Source organism: Papaver somniferum, chromosome 6 (assembly GCF_003573695.1).
Source record: "Papaver somniferum cultivar HN1 chromosome 6, ASM357369v1, whole genome shotgun sequence".
Lineage (NCBI taxonomy): Eukaryota > Viridiplantae > Streptophyta > Magnoliopsida > Ranunculales > Papaveraceae > Papaver > Papaver somniferum.
The window spans coordinates 27,453,771-27,467,517 of NC_039363.1; the positions used below are offsets into that span (position 1 = coordinate 27,453,771).

The 13,747-nt window shown below is 36.3% G+C and overlaps 1 protein-coding gene across 2 annotated transcripts; it reads left to right on the plus strand.

Annotated features, from left to right (window-relative positions):
* The first annotated feature begins 10,893 nt into the window (after positions 1-10,893).
* LOC113285563 lies at positions 10,894-13,324 on the plus strand. 2 transcript variants are annotated; one of them, XR_003328747.1, is made up of 7 exons: positions 10,894-10,942; positions 11,097-11,260; positions 11,371-11,663; positions 12,054-12,166; positions 12,252-12,323; positions 12,744-12,968; positions 13,059-13,324. XR_003328747.1 is itself a non-coding variant. In XM_026534406.1 (2 exons), exons 1-2 carry the CDS (start codon positions 12,780-12,782, stop codon positions 13,314-13,316), a joined length of 447 nt encoding a protein of 148 aa, XP_026390191.1. In that variant the 5' UTR covers positions 12,707-12,779; the 3' UTR covers positions 13,317-13,324. The 2 variants fall into 2 exon arrangements, 1 of the variants encoding a protein (XP_026390191.1); XM_026534406.1 differs by lacking the exons at positions 10,894-10,942; positions 11,097-11,260; positions 11,371-11,663; positions 12,054-12,166; positions 12,252-12,323 and having other exon boundaries at positions 12,707-12,968.
* The last annotated feature ends 423 nt before the right edge of the window (positions 13,325-13,747 follow it).

The window sequence follows — 13,747 nt, forward strand, 5'->3', positions numbered from 1 at the left end:
AGAAGGAAAGAAAAGAGGAATCCGAAAGGAGTGACGAAGAATATTTTGTGTATAGTTATTTTGTTTTATTTTTAGAAACTGTAAATAGGATTTTATTTTTTGTAATTTTTCTTTTTATTTTGGACACTTTTTGGACTGGGACATTATTATTTTTAAACCCTACGGAAGGGTTGGTTTAAATAAAAACTGTGTGCAGAGAAGGACGGTGATTACGATATCGCCTCGGCCCCTCGGGTTCGCACATGACATAGGAGTCGTGGCCCGAGTAGACTTTAGCGGTTCTTCGCCCGTCTGGTACGGGAGGTAAGTTTTTCGAAACACCCGCGAATCCCCTGTCAGCGGGTTTACTGTATTCCTTCGTTTGCATATATGCTGAGGACTTGAAAACGGCTGCTTTAATTTCCTAGTAAAGGGCAAGGACTGGCCATACAAGATAAGGGTTTGGATTTCATCACCGTTCTCTTCTTGCCCGCCTTAGGAAAACGAAACCAAACGCGAACCTAAGCCTAAAATTTTGACTAGAACGAGACCGATAGGGTAACGAGATTGATAGGAAAGTCGTTCGAAAAATATTGGTTACTCTTTTGAGCATACTTCGAAGTTCATGATGGTTTCTGTGAGTTGAATGCGTGACTGCACCGCCTTGTAACCGGTGAGTCCTTGGGTATCAAAGCTCCACTGAGCTTCCCTCGCCTCGATTCAACTTACTTTGACTCGGATTGATTCCAGAGGGGTTTGCTCAGATTGTAACGAGTTCTTTTTCAAAAGAATAGAAACTGGTCTAGAAACAATCTAAGTGGAACCATCATGCTTTTTGTTTGCTAGAAAATTAGGTTTGATTTGGTTGAGTCAGCCTTGTTTTGTGATTGCATAGAATCCCAAATATCCCGATAGTGCCAGCAATGACAACTTTGAAAGCTTTGTTGAACCCAACTAGGACTACTCGCCCTTCTTGTATCAAGTTAGCCGAAACTGAAGCAAATTATGAACTTAGGCCTGGGACCCTACAGATGCTCCCAATCTTTTTAGGTAAAGAAAATGAAAACCCATACTTCCATGTTAGGGATTTTGGGGAAATTTGTAGTACCCTAAAGATTAGAGACCTTGATGATGATGCTTTGAAACTTAGGTTATTTCCTTTTTCCCTGAAAGATAAAGCCAAATCGTGGCTATATAGTTTGGCTTCCGGTTCAATAGAAACATATGAAAAACTTACATCTGCCTTTTTGAGCAAGTTTTTCCCTAGGCACAAAACATCGTCTATTAGGACGCAAATCTGCACATTTTCTCAACAGGAGGGAAAATCATTATATAGGTATTTGGAAAGGTTCAATGACTTATTATCCCAATGTCCTCATCATGGTTTAGAAAAGGTTAGGCTAGTTCAAATCCTTTATGAGGGTTTATATTATTCGAAAACAACCATGGTTGAGTCTCTATGCATTGGTGGTTTTGAAAACCAAACTGTTGATGCGGCGATGAAATTTTTGAATGAAATCGCCGAAAAGACCCAACAATGGGAATATAGTAGGGAACCCAAGAAAACAATTCTTCTAGGTAGAGGAAACGTTAATAGGGTAGAGGAGGCTATGAATCAGATGCCAAAATTGCTGCTATAGCAAAAAGGTTAGAAGCCTTAGAATTGGGTCATACTAGTGGTAGAATAGAGTCTTTTTGGGAAGGCCATAATAATGAAGAGCAAGCCAATGCTCTCTATAATAACACTAGGTTTGATAACCGTCAGAAGTTTGACCCATATTCAGAAACCTATAGTCCTGGTTGGAGAAACCATCCGAACCTTTCATGGTCTAAGGGCCAGAGTCTAGGTCAGTTTAGTAATTCTAATGCTCCCCCAGATTTTGGTTACACTAAGAATTCATCAGGCCCAGAAAATAAAACGACTAGCTTAGAGGAATCTATTAAGATGTTAGCAAAAACTCAGGATATGTTAGCACAGAGCCAAATTAGTTTTCAGCAGGAAACCAAGCAGAACTTTCAAACTAATGCTCAGAGCCTTGCTAAGCTAGAACTTCAAGTCGGCCAAATAGCTAAGACCTTAAGTGAGAGAGATAACGGAAGGCTCCACAGTCAGACTACCCCCAACCCTAGAGGAGTTCATGAAGTAGGTGCAAAACCATTTAATCAAGTGAATTCTGTCACAACCCTTAGGAGTGGTAAAACGGTAGACAATAAGGTAGCCATGCCTAATAGTGGACATACTGTAGATCCACCTTCTAGTTCCCAAGATGAGCCCCAGAAGGAGCCACTAACTGAAGAAACCGATAAAATTTCTAGTGATGCCAATGTGGTTCCCGACAGGTCTCATTTTGTACCCAAAGCCCCATATCCACAGTTGTTAGCTCCAACAAAGAGAGAGTCGACTTTCAACGAAATACTAGAGATATTTAAGCAGGTAAACATTAACATCCCTTTATTAGAAGCAATTAGGAAATGCCTGCTTATGCCAAGTTCCTTAAGGACCTTTGTACACGAAAGCGTAAGCTTAATGTCCATAAGAAAGCCTTTTTAGCTGGTCAGGTAAGTTCAATCCTTCTGAACCAAACAACCCCTAAGTATAAAGACCCTGGATGCCCCACCATATCTTGTGTGATCGGTAATTATTCAGTAGATAAGGCATTGCTTGACTTAGGAGCTAGTGTGAACTTACTCCCTTATCATGTATACAACCAGCTAGGTCTTGGTAAGTTGAAACCGACTAAAATGACATTGCAATTAGCTGATAGGTCTGTCAAATACCTCGTGGTGTCATAGAGGATGTTCTGATTGAGGTTGATAAATTTATTTATCCAGTGGATTTCGTTGTTCTAGATACTCAGCCTGTTCAGGATCCTAGTGCTCAAATACCGGTGATTTTAGGTCGCCCATTTTTAGCCACAGCTAACGCTGTCATCAACTGTAGGACCGGACTTATGAACATATCCTTTGGTAATATGACCACTGAACTAAATGTCTTTAATGTTAATAGACAACCTTCCGATGATTTAGAAGAAGTGAATATGATTAGCACTTTAGTTCAGGATCTAACTCAGGATAATTGGGACGACACTTTATTTGGTGATTCCTTAGATGAACTTGATGAGGAAATTCTCTTAAGTCAGTTAGGTGACCAAACTTTTGAACTAGAAGAAGCTCTTGAGTACTTTAAAGACTCTACGGACCCTGAGATTCAAGCCATAGTGCTAGGCCTTACGGAGAGTAGTGTTGACCCTAAGTTTGGGGGTAATGAACTAGAAGAAGCTCTTGAGTATTTTAAAGACTCCGAGGATCCAGAAATTCAAGCAATAGCTAGAGGTTTGTCCGAGAATACTGACTACCCTAAGTTTGGGGGTAGTAATGGTCAATTATCTCCATTAGAAGTCCCTAACTTGAGATTCGAGCCTAGTGTACCTGAGGTATTACTTGAGTCACTTCCGACTCCGCAACCGGATCCTCCTGATATTGTCCAGGAGGAAATTCTAAAGACTTGTTGGTCGAATGAGTCAATTTGTCAAGACACTCATATGAAGCCCAAATGGGCACAACAGAAAAACCCAGTTGTCTTGCAGGAAACCTTGGACGAGGATGTGCTATGTCTGTTCATTTTTCTGATTTTGTGCAGTTGTCTGATAATTGTGGCAATTTTATTTGCTTTTGTTGACCCACAGTTGTTTCGACTATTGATATATGATTTGAAAGGTAATTAGCCATTTTGTGGTATTTGACGTCTGGCTGAAGACTTTAAATTTAGCACTTTTTGGGAGGTAACCCAATCTCATGCAACATGGTAATATCTTTCCTTATCTCTTTTGCTTCAAATGGTAACAGTTTCTCCTTGTTCATGCTTTTAATTTTATCTTTAGAACATTGAGGACAATGTAAGATTTAAGTTTGGGGGTATGGGAGAAACTTTTTAGTTGCAGTATGAATAAATAAACTCCAGAACCTAGAAATTTATGCCTATTGAGGATTTCACTAACTAATCTAAGTGGATGGAAGCATTTTGATCGTAGGAGTTGAGGAACCAATCTGATTAGATGGAAACATCTAAAGAGTCTATTCATAAAAGCACAGAGCTCAGGTGTTAGAAATAACATGGTAGTTTCGCCATATCTTGTTGAGTCCTTTTCACTTTTGTTTTTAGTTTTCTTTTTAAATATGTTTCCAAGTGATTTGGTGGGGCTCACGATTCAAGTTGTTACCAATGCTAGGGTGAATTAGAGTGATTGAGATACCATGAAAAAAAATAAAAAAATTGAGACCAGACCATTTGACCAAAAGGAATAAATTCAATAAAGTCGACCACTGGTACCCTTGTATATGCCAGTTGTGTTGACCTAGAGTTAGGTTATCGAACACTGGTTCCCTTCTATATGCCAGTGTGTTGATATTAGTCAGACTAGTACCTCAATCCATTAAGATAGGTTCATTTTGGCAGTGGCCTTCAGACAGATATGAGAAACACCGTTCACCTTAGTCAACATCGAAAACCATCTATGTTTTTCTCTATATCCATCTTCTTGATCTATCCATGTGATAAGTTTGACTCCGGATATTGATGTCCATAGTGTGACTATCTGAATAGAGCTCTGTCACTTTATATGAATTTTAGTATGCTTGAGTGCAAACTCGTGTACAACAATTGGAATTTCGCATCAGGGTACTTCCTCCTGTAGTCAATAAGTATGCCAACCAAGGAGATTCTTTAGTGCCTTCCAAGGTTCTGTGTAGATAGCTAGGGTCTGGAGTACAGGTTTTGTGGGTATATCTCTTGTAATCCCTCCCGAGACTATAACTCTGCCACTAGGGCCACCTAGGGGTTTAAAGGCTTATTGCATACGCTAAATGCAATCGACGATGCCTGCGACAGTGAGCTAGGATTTTATTTTCTATTTGATTTGCTCGAGGATTAGAAAATAATAAGTTTGGGGGTATTTGATAGGAACATTTTTGTATCTTATATAATCTCAATTGTATATATTATTAGTGCTCAATTTTATATTTATTATGGCTTTTTATGTCCTTGTAGGTATTTTTGGAGAAATAAGCTTTTGTGGCGAAATTGGCTAAAAAAGTGGTTTTTGCGCTCGTGGGAGAAAATTACTATACAGACTCTCACTTTGGATAAGGGGTAACCTAATTACTAAGGGGTGACCCATTTCCAGACATCTGCTAAAGGGAGACCAGCCACGGATAAGGGGAGGTCATCCCCTACCTTTTGAATTTTGTGAATTGGCGGGAATATGTGCAGTCACGAACAAAGTTTTGGGGTTGGATTTTCGGGAAGTTTTTGAGGAGATTCAATTGCTAGAATTGGTTTCAGTGGGCCTGTTTTGGATTTACAGGTCTGGTATAGGCCTTTAAATCAAAAGAGTTGGGCTTGATTATTGATTTGAAGAGAACATGGAACATGAGTTTGAGTTGCGAAGTTCTCTGGGGAAGGATTTGGGAAAGGTTTTCGTCGAGAACTTCACGGGAATGGACTGTGGTAGGACTGTTGCGACAAGAAAGGAGCAGTAGGACTTTCAAATCGAGAAAAATAAGGAAGCTTACACGGACTTTTGGTGAAACAGGGAATGTTATCGGATTTTGTTTGGTGTGTGGAAGTTGCGTGTAAAGAAACTGAGGAGAATATACTATGAAGATTTGATGTTATCCTAAGGAGATTTTCCACCTCATACTACGCGTAAAAAAGGAAACAGGAAGACGCGTAAAGCAACAGGGAGGAGAAGATTATTTCCGAGACTTTTGGCGAAAGAAAACAAGATTATTTTTGGATTTACTCGACTTTGTTGGGTATATATAGGTGCTGTGAGATTCATATAAGGAGTTGAGAGTTTGGGGTAAGAAACAGAGGTTACAGATCCGGAGTTGCAGAGGAGTATCAAGGTGCTGCATGGAAGAAGAACACCAACAATACATCACACTTTATAAAGACAGTCATCTTTCCTTTGTAACAGCAACCCAATTGTAACAGTGGGAGTTGTAACAACTATCTCTGTTACAAACTCGCTGCACTATATTATTTTTCAATAAAAAAACCTTTTGATCCATATTTCTATCTTTTGGGTGTGTTTTTTACATGAGGAGCTAAACCCCAACACTGGGATGATGGAGGAAGCCCTATTTCACAATCACTTGGTAACTATAATTGATTCTTTATGACTTTTGCACTTGTTTTAATCGATTTATGATTTTTCTTGATCAGTTGTGATTTTGTTTGATGTCGCATGCTGGGTTTTATGAACTTTTGATGCATCATGCTTGTGATTTACATCTAATGCTTTATAAAATCTACTTTTGGCAAAGAAAAGAGTCAACAAAAGAGCTAGAATTGTTATGAGTCATCATATGAACCAATTGAATGTGATTAGTGGTGAAATCCTAAGTCTCAGTACCTCTCGATATTCGTGACAACCTTGTGAATATATTTTTAGTTTTTTTATTCTTAGTTCTTAAATCAAACCTTTACACAATCCGAGTTGAACGAACTTTACTACCACTTAAAAACTACATTAGTAGGGAGAAGTGTTACAAGAAAAAGGGAAGGATATCTACTGACGATGACATTCAGGAAGGTCCATACCTGCCAAATATGTCTGAAGGAAAAAGATATCATATACCTAACCCACAGTAAGAACAAGCACGCAGATGGGTTTTGATGCATTCTGAAGAAAATACTGAATGGGAAAAGTAAGTAGTACTTTCATACTTTCATACTTTCTTATCATTTCTTAGTATAGTAACTTACTTCCTTGTTGAGACTTGAACTAGTTAGGGTTGAATGAACAAACAAATTTGTAGAGTATGGGGGTAATCGTATATGTTGATTACAGGAAGTATGACAGATTACATGTTAGAGGAAGAAGGAATTCAAGGAATCCCGATGAATACATAAAATGGCTAACGCAACAATTTCAGGGAAAAGACATGACAGATTTTAAGCGGCTCGTTGATAGTCCATCTAGATATGCATTATCACATAATGCATATGCAGTAAATGGATATATCTTTTATACAGCTGATGCAGAAAAAGGTATGTCCACCCAAAATAGTGGAGTGTCCATGAATTCCACAACCACATTCAGAGCAAGTGTCAGAGATCAGAACACGGTGGACGATGAAGTTCTGTATTTCGGAATTGTTAAACAAATTCTAGAACTGGATTACACCACCTTCAAGCAAACTGTATTTTATTGTGATTGGGTTCGTGTCGAAGACAAGGTGAATGGATGGTATGTGGATCCGGTTACAAAACAGATTTATGTAAACTTCGAACGGTTTATGGGTAACAAAAAAGACACCGATGAGCCATTTATCCATTCTTCTCAAGCTACTTCAGTTTTTTATTGCAAGGATGAGAGTAGGCCTGATAGGAAGTGGCATATTGTTTTAGAATCTCCAAAACGACGAAGTCCTTATGTGAATGCTTTTGAGGATCCTTTTGTCTTTACCGGTATAGCTAAAGAATCTTCCCTAACGGCAGTGAACTTGGATGATAACAGTAACTCTGAAGAAGATGCATTTATAAGTTTTAAGTTTTTTGAATTGAACTGTTGCTTCATTTTATCGAAGTGTTGTACTGAATTTTCATTAATTATGATGTTACAGGAAAATTAGGAGAGGCGAAAGTTTAACACCAGTAAGCGTCCCAACAATGGCCCGCGATAAAATTTATCAGTACTGGATTTTGAGTGGAATCTTTCATTATGATAAAATTGTTACTTCGAAATTTAAAATTAATTCTTTAGATATTTTTTTCAAAAATAAAAATAAATATCGGTTACAATTGAGAAATGGATTTTTTTATCATAATTACACAATTCTGATGCAAATCGCATTAATCTGAAAGTTGACAAAATTTTAACCGAGGTGTGGAGTGCATAAATTTAGATATAAATCTTCTCAATTCGAATTGATGAAGTTCCGGTTTCTTCATTTTGACCAAATCTTCTCAATTCGAAAGAATGAAGTTTCAGTTCTTCTGTTTTGCTCGAGATCGTTCAACTCGATCAAATTCTCAACTGAATTATCGAGTCTTGATTATGCAACTATATTTAAACTCGGTCAAATTCTCAAATCATCCCAATTCGAAAGGATGAAGTTTTAGTTTTCTTCATTTTTGCTCGAACTCGTTTCAACTCGATCCAATTTTCGACTGAATTGTCCAGTCTTGATTATGTAGCTATATTTTGACCAAATCGTCTCAATTCGAAAGAATGAAGTTTCAGTTTCTTTTGTTTTGCTCAAACTAGTTCAACTCGGTCAGATTCTCAACTAATTATAGAGTCTTGATTATGAAACTATATTTCAAATCGGTCAAATTCTCAAATCGTCCCTATTCGAAGGGATGAAGTTTCGATTTTCTTCATTTTTGCTCGAACTCGTTTCGACTCGATCCAATTTTCGAGTGAATTATCCAGTATTTATTATGTAACTATATTTTGACCAAGTCGTCTCAATTCAAAAGAATGAAGTTTCAGTTTCTTCTGTTTTGCTCGAACTAGTTCAACTCGGTCAGATTCTCAACTGATTTATAGAGTCTTGATTATGCAACTATATTTCAACTCGGTCAAATTCTCAAATTGTCCTAATTCGAAAGGATGAAGTTTCAGTTTTCTTCATTTTTGCTCGAACTCGTTTCGACTCGATCCAATTTTCAAGTGAATTATCCAGTCTTGATTATGTAACTATATTTTGACCAAATCGTCTCAATTCGAAAGAATGAAGTTTCAGTTTCTTCTGTTTTGCTCGAACTAGTTCAACTCGGTCAGATTCTCAACTGAATTATAGAGTCTTGATTATGCAACTATATTTCAACTCGGTCAAATTCTCAAATCGTCCCAATTCGAAAGGATGAAGTTTCGGTTTTCTTCATTTTTGCTCGAACTCGTTCAACTCGGTAAAGCATTCAACGATATATGAAATTGAAGTATCGAGTTTTAATTATAATCATGTAATACGAGACAAATTTTAACGATAATATGTGCGAAACTCAACAATTATTCTACGATTGAATAATATCATGTAATTAAAATTCAACATGATTACGACCGAGACCGGAAATTATCCCAACAGCTGAAATTTTTTATGTAACTTTAATGAAAATTTGAGAAGAAAATTAATTTATAATTTTAATCAATTTTGTGTGGTATTATAATTTTGGTATGCCTCAAAAATTAGTTTAGCAATTTGTTTTTTTTCTTATTGGTAGGAGTCAACCCTAGTCAAGGATCACTAATTAAAAATAAAATGCCAAAGTCTTTATATGTGCCGTGGACACCCAACTAAATGTACGCCCAACAAAAAAAACAAAAAAAAAAGAAAGAAATACAGACGCGTGTTTAGTTGTGAAGAATGTAAACATAGTTTTCTCCTCCAAAGGAAAGTCCAGATCTAACAATTTCATCACTTCATCCCGTCTCTATCTTAGGCAGAGAAGATTTCTTCTCATCTGAAATTTTGGCTGAAAGTTAGGGATTATTCATTGCAGTTTTGTTCTATAATTTTGGAAACATTTCTTCATCGCCGTAGGATGATGGTGTTGAGTATATTGAGAAGGAATGGAAGAAAATATCAAGCGGTAATAATCTCTGTCAAAAAAATTTCGATCCCTAACAATTTTTGGGCGGGATGAAAATCAAAACAAAATTCTTTTGGGCGGGGATTATTCCCGCTTGGTGTTGTTTTGGAATAGATATAAATCTCAACCCTAAAATCAGTTAACAAATGTTCAGAGATATATATTTTTGGGGAATTATCAAAGATCAAAAACAGCAAGGTATATTTTCTATGCTTATTTGTAGCTAAATATTTTTGATTTTTGATTTGGAAGATGCACGAGTTCATATTAGACTCTTTGATTGAATCTGAAATTGGGGTTACATAGGATTGATCTAGTTTTGTAACAATACAATCTTATTAAACTATCTTTGATTGAAAAGACTCATGGGTTACATATTAGATTGATTATCTTATAATATAATCTTATGCTTGTCTCTATCGTAATAACTTTTGACTTTTGATTGAAAAGATTCAGACCATCTTTGATTGAATTTGAATCTGGGTTACTCAGGATTGTTATATTTTTGTAATAGCAAGTGGTATTTGGATTTGATTATGGTGTATACTGGGTGTTTGTGTGTTTAAAACCTTTGGGTCTAAACATTTCTATCACTGTAACCCTAATTAGTCTGGCTTTTTTATGAGAAAATTGGTTTAGAGGGAGTCTATTCATGTTGATTTGATCGAATTTAATATGGGTTTGGTTTTTAGAACCAATTAAACATGATATAATGGGTTTAATTAAGCTGATCTTGTGTAATTTTTACTGAATTGGAATGTATTGTTTGGTTTTTTCTTTTTGATATATGAATAAGTTCATAAATTGTCAAACTTAATGATCTGATCTCACTTTCAACGATAATATGCACTTTTTTGGGGTTACTTTTACTAATTTAACCTGCTTACTTTTAAGGACTACAGTGTTAATGTATGCTTCATTTTGGTTTATAGATACATATATCAAATAACTTGTGTGAGTATAAGTGTATAACTAGTGTATAAATGCTACTGATAACATTCTGACCCGATTCTATCTGATTAATCTAGTGTGTTTTGCATTTTTATCGTATTGTTCAGTGAAGAATAAGCTCAGTGAAGCAACTTCTTGGTTAATTTTTCCCTTTTATCGTATTGTTCATCTCTTCATCATAAGCATTATCACCATTACCAATGGCCATCAACTCTTTTATCCGAGCTCAATCATTATGTTTGTCTATGTTTCAGATGTCCACTTCTTTTTCAAGGGAAGGAAGCCCCACATTAAACTGGCTTTCCTCGCCTCCGAGACATAGCCCCATAGTATCTGGATCAAGTCATGGTGCACATAGTTCAGGGGGCCAATATGATGAGATTGTGTTAACCCATGAAATTGAGAACACTGGTAATATTAAATATCTTTTCATTGATTTCCCTAGTTTTTAAGTTATATGAACTACAATTTATTTTCTTATAGTAAGTTTTCTTCCTTCAAATACATTCTTTTCTAAATCACAGATGGTTCATTACTTATTCTAATTTTGTTTTTTCAAACCTAGATGATCGTTTGCCAATATTCTTTAATGAGTATGGGCAATGGAACGGGCCACCAAATTTTGCAACCTTGATCGGAGAGATTACAAGGTCGAAAATAGGGTTGGGGTATGCAAAATGGAAAGAGGTTCCTCCAGAAGACAAAGAAGATGTTTGGAACTCTATTCAAGTGAGTCCAATTGGATTTTTTCCGCTTATGCTTATGTTCATATATATTTTCTTGGCTTTCTATAACCTTACCAAGTGCTGAAATTAAATGCTTACAATGCATTATTACAGAATATGTACCAGGTAACAGTTATCCATAAGAAGTATGTTTTAGCAAAAGCAAACAGTGCCCGGAGAACTGAAAAGTCAAATAAAAAACGATCGCTCAATGGTGTTACATCTGTGGAAGAAAAGAAAAGGAAGTTGCCAGCATACAATAAAAAAGAAGACTGGGAGAAATTTATCAATAACATCAGTGACCCAAGTGGCTGAAAAAATCTGAACAAGCTGCGGAAGCACGGTAAAATATTAAGGCTCAATATACAGGTGGTAGGAAAGGTGTCCCTACAAGGTGGAATGAATTGGTAAATTCTTAACAATATATTGCATTTTAAGCTATTTTCTTATGTTATTTCATTTGTTTCCCTAATTGGATAGCATATGATGTTTTTGGTATGCCTAGAGTCCTTGTTTATACTAGTTCCATTGGTTCTTGTTCATTCCTTGCATTGTTGCTTCCGACTGAAAGTTGTTAGTTTCAATCCATTTGGTTTTTAAAGTGCAATAATAGCTGAAGACACCCAGCTGGTTAGATTTCAAGGCTTGTTGCTGTAGGATAATTACTTACCTTAGAAGCTAATTAAATTTTGATGCACTTATCTTGTCAGTAAACCTCTTCTTTATTATGGCTCACAGATGTTGTCTTGTGATGCAAAATTTTGCAAGTATTTATTTAATGCATTGCTTTGTCACAGGAAAAGGAAAGCGCCACTGGTCAGATATATAGGCAGATGCGTTTCTGAAAACACATAGAGCCACCCCAGATGATGATCCTTCGTCTTCTAAATCACAGGCAGCTGCAAAACTTGTAAGTTCTTCTATTTTTATATTGTTTATTGATATTGATGATGTCAGTTAGTCTCTGAATCTGGTTGGCTTCTGTTGATGTGTAGGCACTAGTGAAGGAGGCATATGATAAAGATCCTTCAGCACAAAAGTGTTTGGGCACTGACGCTGTCACCGAGGTTAGTGGTGAATTTTTTGTTACATGAATCTTTTTACCTCTTGAATTTTCATATTGGATGGTGGTAGTGATTACGTTTCTTTCTTATAGTACTGCTTGATGATTTGGTTTGAAATTTGTTTTCTCTTTTATAATCATATTACTACACTGTAATACTGTTGCATCTATATTCAAGTAGTCAGCACCGCTATGTAGGTTTCACTAGTTTTTCAAGTAGTATCCTTGAACTCGTGATAAGATGTAACATATGCTTGAAGACATAAGTTCTAGACTGTATTGGCCGAAGTTTCCCTTTGTGGGTATACTGTAATTTCCGCCTTGTGACCATATGCATAGTAGTAGTCTAGGAAATTCCCTTATGTTACATTAATTGTTTGACCGAATATCAATAAATTTGAATTTGATTCACGTATATGGCAAGATATATGGCGCTGATCAAAAGGGATACATACGCGGAATGGGTGCTGGTATTTATAAATCTCAGTTTCTTGCTGCTGAGTTTATGAAGGCCAAGTTGCAGGAAGTGAGGAACGAATTGCGGAAAGTGAGGAAGAAAGACGAATCTTTGAAAGCACAGTTGGATGATAAAAGACAGAAAAACAACACTGGAGTACATGGTCAGATCCGTGATAGCTCTTATCAACAGGTGACCTCGAATATCTCTTAGTAATGTATAGTCAGATGTATACGATGCTGCTATTATGGGATTTTAAAGTTTGTCTTGTTACATATACAGGGTATTGGGATCCCTTCGTCCTTTCCTTCGTCGTTTGGTCTTTGCTGTTTGAGGAACTTCAGAAAAAAGGTTGTTGCACTTGCATATGTTGATACTAAGCTACTGATTGATGACCACTACGACTGCACGATTGACGAAATTATTGATCCAACTGCGATGTTGTGCGATAGAGATGATGTACTTGGGAATGTTAAAAGAAGTGAGTTTGTTAAGTGGCCCAAGGCCTATGTGACTATTGTAGGAGATCCATCAAGTTAGAATGGTAGTGAGAGTAGATTGATTAGTTTTTTAATTTTCAGGATGTAACTTGGAGTAGATTGATTAGTTTTTTAATTTCAGGATGTAACTTGGAGTTGCTAGGATATGTCTTCAAATCTATGTTTGAATATTATATTCTCTTTTAATAAATAATTAATAGTAATTCTTTAACGTTTATTTTCTTTTCGCAATTCGTTCCTCACTAAATATAATTCTGAACTGATTTCATTCAGATTCCAAAATCTGAATCCATAGCTAGAAAATGACGAAACAGTCTCGTTAGAATTGGTAAATTTATTTTTAATGAAAATACCTCCAATTATAACGGTTATGAACCATTGTTTTATTTCACACCTAATAACCGTGTTTTTTTAATGGCATGCATCAACCTTTATTATATTTCACATATATTAACAGTGATTCTTATATGA